Here is a 9,418-nt window from a genome sequence, read left to right as displayed (position 1 = left end):
GCTTAAATTATTTCTCCCCCCCTCCTTTTGTTTAAAGGGAAGGTAAAAGTTTGGTAATCACTCTTAAAAGGGATGGCAATACAAACTATTATTATTATTAAGTATTATTTATACAGGGTAGCCCCATCAGTGTAAAAACACTGTTCTCCCTGGGGGCCCTCTAACTATCTGTTAGAATCCAACAGAATCTTTGGATAGGACAAAGTATTTTGAGAAACATTTCACTTTGAAGTAATGTGGTTGTGTAAAAAGATATCAGTTTCAATGCCCTAAAATTTGAATCTGAGTAACGCTTCTGTTTATTCCTATTACTCCGGATTTTCGGCAATATCACAAAAAAACGCGACCACCTTTTGAAATGAAATTTTGCACATGTTAGTTTTATTGTATACATCTAAATTTATATATGATTCAAACCATCAAACATTTTTGTTATCCCTCGGTAACAAACTGCGAAGTTTGATTAGTCGAGAACCAATCACGTGACGCGCAACAAAAACACATGTTACATGGCTCGACTGGCCGGGTAACATGAAAAGTGATGTACACCGGTGTACATCACCTTGATCGTTCCCAGCATTGGTCGATTTCCAGTGCTCTGTCCTTGGTCTGAAACAACCGCAGGTTCGGGGGAATTGTTTCTTGTTCGTCTGCTTATTAAACGATGAATAGTCCGTCAAAATAACGTTTGAAGATGACAACAGAACTTCAAGAAGAGGAATAACAATTAAACAAAGGTATAATTAAACAGTTGTTGCACGCTGTGACTGGGGTCCATGGGTTTTGTACACCCTCGAGGGGAAATGGCATCCTCACCTTCGCCTCGGGTGCCATTTTCCCCCTCGGGTGTACAAAACGCCATGGACCCCGTCACAGCGTGCAACAATTGTATATGAATAACCAAACAGATACTTTCCCTTTACTTGAGTGTTCTAAAGGCCTCGTCACACGAAGCAACTTTTGCAGGCAACTTGGAGGAAACCATTTGCAGTGCATGCTGTTGGACAACTTTTGTGGCACAATTTGTTCATACAATTGTCTTATGATCACAAGAAAAATATATGAACTTTCACTAAGTGAATACCTTTTCTTTTTGGAGATTGCCTGGAACTGGTCGCTAGTAAATAGACATTTGTCATGCTGCCTCCATCTTGGTCATGTTCCTCATATCAAATAACAATAATGAATGCTAATAATCATTTTGCAAATAGAAACCAGACTATTTTGTTCTTCCAGCCTCGGTTTGGTTACATTGATATCAATGGGAGAAATTCAAGATGGCTGCACTATGATAAAGGTCTATTGCCTCGTGTGACATGGCCTTAAAACACAACTTCAAAACCCTCCCTGATTTGACTCCATCCAATCCAAACTCCTGGCCTTTGTGCTTTATCTCCCCGAGACTTCCTCAGTAAAACCTTTTGCGATTGTACTCCTGTCGTTTCTGGAAGACCACCACCCCGACAACGAGGCAGATCATGACGCCAAGCACACAGCAGAAGATGAGAAGGAACATGTTCTTGAGACTCATCGTCCAATCTCCACGGAATGAACCACCGGGATCGTCAATATGATCTAGATGTTAGGGATAAGATTATTTTGGATTACAAACTTAGCAAATGATATTGAGTGGTCCGACAGTAGGAGGGTTTAATAAAATAATAATAAGTAGTATTATAGACGATGTGACCTGTGACATCACATGTTTACAAAAGAGCCACAGAGCCTGGACTTCCTGCAGGCACGATTTGTACACAGCCCAATGGAAGAAAAAATAAAATCTTATATTTTATGGAGATTGCACTGTACAATTTTTATCAACTTTTGATATGATGAAAGGGGGCACATCTTAAAACTTGTCCAGCTTTTACTTTCATAACTCTTGGATTTATGTAGAAACTATAACACAAAATGTCAACTTTCCCATATGACCAGTGCAGTATCTTGCCTGCCAGACTAGCAAAGAATGTAGAAGGTCACACTTATTGTAAACAAAGTTCACATGGTCTATATACCTCATGCATCTACTGATAAGGTACTCAAGGCACTTGAACTGGAAGAAACTTTCTAGTAGATGTTTTTTATTTTTGTAATGAGACCCTATTTATGTAGCACCTCATAATGGTTGACAAGTAGCTGCCGCGCATTCAGCAGCCACTGCCAGACACACCGCGCTACACAACACAGAGAACCTACGGCTTTACGTCCCATCCGAAGGAAGCAGCAATAAGGGTTAAGTGTTTTGCTTAAGGACACCAGTGTCATGACTCGAACCCACACTCTACTGATTAGAAACACCAGAGCTTGAGTCAGGTGCTCTTCACCGCTCGGCCATGACACGGCCCAGAGAGTACTATCAGCTGAGCTAAAGACAACGGTTATTTAAAGGAGGGGACAAGGCGATTGATGGGTCTTACCTCTTGGTGGAGCAAAGAAATCTGCTGATGGACTTAAATTTGCATAATCCAAAGATTCATCTGCACCGTCAAGCTCATAAGTTTTTATAGAAATAATATCATGGTTATCTGAAAACAGAAGGAAACAAATGAAAATATTTTAGTATTAAAGAGATAAACGTGTAATTATTAACATTTAAAACTTGTTGACCTAATTTTTGCTCAACCCCAAAAATCATTTCAAAATTTACCCAGTCAGTTTCCCTGGTGGTTTATATTGATATCTGAAACAAAAAGTCGCATCCCGTTAAGGTGATCCCCCTGGCTGCCACTTCCCAGGTTGTATCGTAATTTGGGTGTGATCCCTGGCTACACAGCAGTTAACGGTTGTATGGCTTCTGACTGGTACCCCCGAACAAAGATATTGACAAAATAGGGACACTGCCAATAAACGGCTAGTTCGCTCAGTTGGTAGAGCGGCGGCACATTAATCCGGAGGTCGTTGGTTCGAATCCCACTCTAGTCAATTCTTTGTTCAACCTCAAAAATCATTTCAAAATTTACCCAGTCAGTTTCCCTTGTGGTTATATTGATATCTAATTTAAAAGATGTTAAATTTGCATCAGTCGGGTACAGGCCTGGAATTATCTGGAAGTCCCAGAGGCCATGGCCCTCATTGCTCCTGGTCGTAGCCTTGGTGCCCCTTCAAAATGTTCTAATAGACCTTTAACATTTCCAAGGGAAGTGCCCTCTGCAAAATGAAAGAGGCCTTGCCCTTTTTAAGATGAAATTCAAGGCCTGTGGGTGACGCAGTCCATGTGGACGATGTCTGGCCACTAACCTGCTAATTGGCCGGTGGTGGCCGAGAGACCAAAGTAGTACCCAGTTGGAAGCTTAACACCTTGTACATCTAAACAGGACTTCCATTCTGACTTATCATCAATATCAGTCATTATCTGGATAGAAAGAATAAAGGAGAATGCACAAGTTGTTAAATAACAACAAATTTTATCCATCATGTGTTTTAAAGCCATTATACACTTTCGGTAAACAGTATTGTCCAAGTCCCACACTTCGTGTATCACAACTTATATATAAAAAAACAACCTGTGAAAATTTAGGCTCAATCGGTCATCGGAGTCGGGAGAAAATAACGGGAAAACCCACTCCTGTGTTATGACATGTGTTTATAATAAATCCGTAATTCTCGCTATCGAGAATTGATATTGTTTTAATGTTTTCTCAAAAAGTAAAGCATTTCATGGAACAATATTTCAAGAGAAGTCTTTCACCATTACCTTCTGTAAACCCTGTAAATTATTTGTAAATCTGTGAACTTTTTTTTTCTGTACCGAAAGTGTATAATGGCTTTAAAGCGAAGGTAGATGTTTGGCAATCAAAACTTACTATAGGACAGTTTATCACTTTTTATCACCAACAAATTAAATATAAGAAGCTTTACCGTGCCAACGCTTCTCAGATTGTGTGATCCTTTAGGGATTATCATTCCTGAATGGACATAATCACTCTGATTTTTTTGCGATATCTTAAAACAAATTGACCAACTTTTGAAATGAAATTTTCAGAGGTTAATTTTATTGTAAATTAGGCCGTGTCCGAAACGGCGACTTCGGCTACAGCTACGGCTAGATCGCGCGCGTCTGCCTATTCTTCAACACTGGTAGACGCGCTGATCTAGACGTAGCTGTAGCCGAAGTCGTCGTTTCGGACACGGCCTAACACTTATAATGGAATAAAACATTCTGCAATTAATCTTCTGAAGCTATCATCAGAACTGAACTCTAGAAATTCTACCCTTTCCCCCTCCAAAACGAAAATATAAAAAGTCCAACCCTCCCACTTGATGACCCATGATTACTTACTTCTAGTCTGCCTCTCATGTATCGTACAGCAACATGTGTTTCATGATCCCTGTTCCTAAAGGGGGCGTGGCATCCAGCGACTTCAGTGTGGGTACCATCACGATCATGATCATAGTGTAGCGTGCCGTTATTAATCTGCGCTGATATGTAAGGATGCGGGTGCTGCAAAGAGTACAAACAAATAACTTATAAATGTGGCGTGTTGTGGCCGGCGCCGAGAGGTCCAGCGACGTGTTGTCAGCGACGTGTGGGTTTGAATCCCTGTTATGACACTTGTGGCCTTGTGTATGGAACTTTAACCATAACTAAATTTATTTTTAAAAATGTGGGAAGGTAGTGCATTCTGCTCTACCATCCTAGTGGATGATATCCATGCCTTCATCCATATAGACTGTGAAGGAGGTAACCCTCAATAGAGAAAAGACAACACACATGACCTAGGGCTTTACGCTCAATCCGAAGGACGCAGCTTTAATGTCTTCCTTAAGGTCACAAGTGTCAAGACCAGGGCCCAATTTCATAGAGTTGCTTAGCAGACACATTGCTTAGCATAAAATTTCTTCCTTGCTAAACAAATGATTACCAACCGAATTTCCATTCGTTGCATATTGCTTGGTACTGGTATTCAGCTGTTGTTTGCTTGTCCTAAAAAACACGTGGAAATTCAACCGGTAATCATGTTTTTATCAAGGAAGAAATTCCATGCTAAGCAATTTTGTCTGCTAGCAGCTCTATGAAGTTGGGCCCAGGACTGGGGGTGGGGGTTCACTTTTGTACACAAAGAAAAAAATGTGTTAACATAATATGGGAACATTTGGGGGGACCCTCTACAGCATGATTTAGTTCAGACCACAACAGCTATTTTCAGAGCACTCCTCCTAAAAGAGATTTACACAAGGTGGTTCCCACATGTTTTGCTCATTACTGTGAGTCTGTACTTACATTGTGAGGTCCATTGTGGTTGCTGTATGTATCAAAATAAACTCCAAGCCCTGTGTGGAAGTCCTTGCTGCCGAATACTGGACCTGAAGACGGTAAGGATATTAAATACGATGGTGTTAGGGTGCTGGGTGTTTCAAGGATCACAAACAAAATAACAATAATAAATAATAGTATTGTCTCTTTTACAACAAATTCCAAAGATTTTTTTATAAGCTGTTAAGCAAAAAATACTGCTTCACAAATGTCTTTGGTATTAAGCAAAAATTGAGTGGGGCAACAGACGCAACAATGTCAGCTGTTTTTGCTAAGCAAGATTTTCCAGGTTTTTGTGTTTACAGGCTTTATGAAACTGGGCCCAGCCATCTCTATGCAGAACCTGAAGGCGTACTACTACTACTACGACAAGTTCTACTACTACTATTTATAGACTACTACTAATACTACTGTACTACTACTATCTCGTATTGATTTATAAATAAACATACCTGATTGCATTTTATCCTTGGTGTACCAGACAGCAAATCCATCTCCAAAGAGCGACTTTCCTTGGCCATGTACATGGAAGTGAATGTGGAGCTCCCAGTTGGGACTTCTATTTGGCTACAATAAAAGCAACACAACATATTGAAGGGGAAGTGAAAAATAACAAGCCTAACTAGCTTTTCATCCATAAACCTCATGGCCTTAAAGCACACTTGTTGTTACCCTTTAGAACCCATAGCGGCTAGGTCATAGCGACCACAAGCGGCTTGAACCAAAATGCCTGTAGCGGCTACTTCCATTCACATAAAGAGGTCAAAGGAAAGGTCCTATCCAGATACAAAATTTTCCAATTTAGTACGTTAACATAAAATCCCGATTTGTAATACAAAATTTTCTGCCTCATGTTATTTCCATTGACAATTTTACTGAAACAACTTGATAATAGGCAAATGGCATATTTTTAAAATTATTTATTGTTTGACTATTTTCATCCTATATAAAAGTACAATAACACTGATCTGTGTGAAAATTTCAGAAGGTGGTAGTGTTTCTGAACTACTGTAGTTTTTTTATATATAATATCTACACAACAAACAACTAGTGGGTCCCAATTAACAAACGTATAGGCCTACAATCCCTTTAAACTAAAACAAAATCAAGTTATTTCAAAGATTATCTGAATGTTTTTAAAAACTGGACCAGATAAGGATCTTATTACCAACCACTTTATTCCAGATAGCACCTTGACGGCTTTGTTTGTCCGGAGTTAGGCGAATGTAATTATTAGTTATCATAGAGTGTCCTTGCATGTCCCACATAGGAAGACTTGCCCCAGAACCTGTTTTGAAAGATGAACAGTATTACATCAGAAATTTTAAAGTAAAGGCACTGGACAGTATTGGTAATTACTCCAAATAATTGTTAGCATAAAAACTTATTTGGTAACGGGTAAATGGAGAGCTGTTGATAAGGCCAAGTAAAAAAAAAAAACATGTTTAGCGTCCCCGCCCGCTTTCTTTTCACAGGCCACCTCCTTTTTTTCTTCTTTTTTTTTAGCCATATTTTTTTAAATTTTTTTTTTTTAAATAGGGTTATTTTAAATGATCTCAGCAAAAACAATCTCAATGTCTTGTCTCTTTTTTTACTTCATTCATAATTGGTTTATTATTTTAAAAACAAATTCCCATGGCGACCGGAGGTCGAATTACAGGAAAATATACAGAGATTAAAAAATAAGAAAAAATGACACTATTTCACATTATTTAAGAAATAATTGATTAAGGAGAGACAAATATTTACAATGTATAAAATAAATTGTTCTGAAAGTTGCGGGGAAAAAAAAAAAAAAAAAACCTGGATAAAAAATATTGCTGGCACAGTCAAGGGCGCATAAAAAGCTGCATTCTATTGCAATTCAGTTGTTAAAAAGGCGTGTGAGGTGAGGGAGAGGGCTCTTTCTATAGCGCTCTGTTCGGCATTTAAACTGACCTAGAAGTCCGGAGTTCCTAAGTTGGTACCCACTATCAAACCTCTGTGGCAAGAGGCGCTTTAGGATTGATGAAGGGAGAGTTTTGGCAAAAGATTGGCACAAGTGGTTACGACGGCATACCAGTGTTTCAATATTGCACAATTGTAGAGCGTCTGAGTAGCGCACGTAGTCATTGCCAAGAATAATTCTGCATGCGCGCTTTTGCACCCTTTCCAGATCATTGCACTGAATGCCTCGACTAAATTGTTTCACTTATGTTTTGTGTATTTCAGCAGTAGAAAAAACAATGGATATTTGACATTTTAACAAAGAATGGCGGCCATCTTGAAATAAAAAATAAAAAATAAAAAGCCCCTCTTCCTCCTTTTTTTAAAAAACCTGGACGTGAAACATGTTTTTTTTGTACTCGGCCTAATATAAAGAGTGTGAGAAACGGCTCTCTAAAGTAACATAGTTTTTTAGAAACTGATAATTTCTCACTCAACTAAAACTAAAAGACTTCAGGCCTGAAGCCTTTATTACTATAGAGGCATCTGAAAGCACACAAATTTGTGCAACAATGGTGTTTTGTATTGATTTGAAGCATGAACAAATTAATGACACATTTCTTATTTAATATATAAAGTTATGATTTAATATGAAGTATCTCAATTTTAATAAATAAAATACTAATTTATTTAATATCGAGTGAAGTGTTCGCCCGATATGAATTTGGACACTTACTTATTTGATTTTTTTAACCACAAACAAAACATAAACAAAACATACAAACAAAGTCTGAACACTTGTCTTTACTATTTAATTTTATAATTGCCCCGTCAGCCAAAAAAAATTCTGCACTACAATTCCGAAGTTTTCAAGTTTGTTTTCTAATTATAAATCGATTTAAAAAAGGGAAGGAATGGAAAAAATCGCGTCCCGTCATCGTCACCATAAACACCGGCACCACGCACGCCAACGCGACGGCACCGCCCGCCAACCCGTCGGCACGCGGGACAGGCCCGGCCAATAAGCCGGCAACAAGAAGTGTTATGACGTGGCACATAAACCAACTTATTGCACAGATTTATTTACATGTCTTACCTGTATAGGGCCGCATCAATGAATGTTCACGTTTGAAGAAATCTTCTGCCGTCTTTTCACTTGTAACAGGTGCGTTTAAACAAAAGAAAACGACATTAAAAGTCGCAAAAAGAAGAACGTGGCTGGGCGCCGCCATCTTGGATGTGGGGGACGTGACGACAAAACAACGCCAGAAACTCCGATCACGCAAAATCACGTTTTTAGTAACGAGACTTAATATATGTCAGCAAAAAAACCAAGCGTGCAAAATTAATGCCCGCGCCCCTGGGATATACGCGCAAAAGATAAACAACGGATTATTATGATTAGCATGCTACAACGAGCACTGCCAAAATTAGCATCACCCGGTACACCCCGGCATTGGTATTTAGGACCGGTATTTATATCTAAAGTTTGAATATTGATTACACATGATAACACAAGGCGGAAGGTGGACGAAACAGACGTACGCGATTTTGCACATAACTATTTCAGCAGCCGTCATTTCGTCAAGAAGTGAAGGACTGAAGTAGATCATCTGGGGATCTGGACTCTGTCTGGGCATGGAGGTAGATGGTCTGGGAAATTGATTGTTGTGGTCTGAATCTTTTATGCGTTTTCTCATCGCCAAAAACACCCTTCATGTGTTTTTAAAACAATCAACCAGGACTCAATGAGGTAAGATGTGTGAAAATTGCTTAAATGGATGGTAAAACAGAAGGATGTTTGGTGATTATAAATGAAACTCCAATCCAAGACACCGACCAGCTGACTGACACTGGCATGACAGTGGTTTGACAGTTTGCATGACAGTTTGCATTGCTGTGCAGTGCAAGATAGGGAACTTTTTGTCATTAGCAGACTGTGCGGTATTTGGTGTGTGGGGGTGACTGTCATGCTCGGGGGGGGGGGGGGGGGGGGGGGGGTGGAGGGGGGGTTGGCTGGTTGGGGGTGTTATTGGAGTAAGAGGGGGTTGAATGGAGCTAATTGAGGGCAGATAAATTGGTGGCGAGGTGTGGAAAATTAGCTTGTGCCTATTCTGCGTGGAGCAATTCAACCAATAGAATGCGTTCTCTTTGCGTCGTGATCTAGCCTTTAGACTGAAACTATTAAACTTCTGGTCTATTCTCTGTCAAAGATAAAAAGCTCTAATTCTGACTACT

At 39.4% G+C, this 9,418-nt stretch overlaps 1 protein-coding gene across 1 annotated transcript; it reads right to left on the bottom strand.

The window, feature by feature from the left end:
• Nucleotides 1-1,250: 1,250 nt before the first annotated feature.
• LOC117294806 (vesicular integral-membrane protein VIP36-like) lies at nt 1,251-8,448 on the bottom strand. The gene is made up of 8 exons (XM_033777335.1): nt 8,277-8,448; nt 6,427-6,542; nt 5,707-5,821; nt 5,222-5,304; nt 4,280-4,441; nt 3,238-3,352; nt 2,418-2,525; nt 1,251-1,575 (listed from the first exon to the last, which is right to left on the bottom strand). The coding sequence occupies exons 1-8, from the start codon at nt 8,410-8,412 to the stop codon at nt 1,409-1,411; spliced, it is 1,002 nt and encodes a 333-aa protein (XP_033633226.1). The 5' UTR covers nt 8,413-8,448; the 3' UTR covers nt 1,251-1,408.
• Nucleotides 8,449-9,418: the final 970 nt, after the last annotated feature.

The sequence above is a fragment of the Asterias rubens genome, chromosome 9 (genome assembly GCF_902459465.1).
Source record: "Asterias rubens chromosome 9, eAstRub1.3, whole genome shotgun sequence".
NCBI lineage: Eukaryota > Metazoa > Echinodermata > Asteroidea > Forcipulatida > Asteriidae > Asterias > Asterias rubens.
Note: the sequence above shows the minus strand (reverse complement) of the source record. Positions and strands in the feature narration are given on the sequence as shown.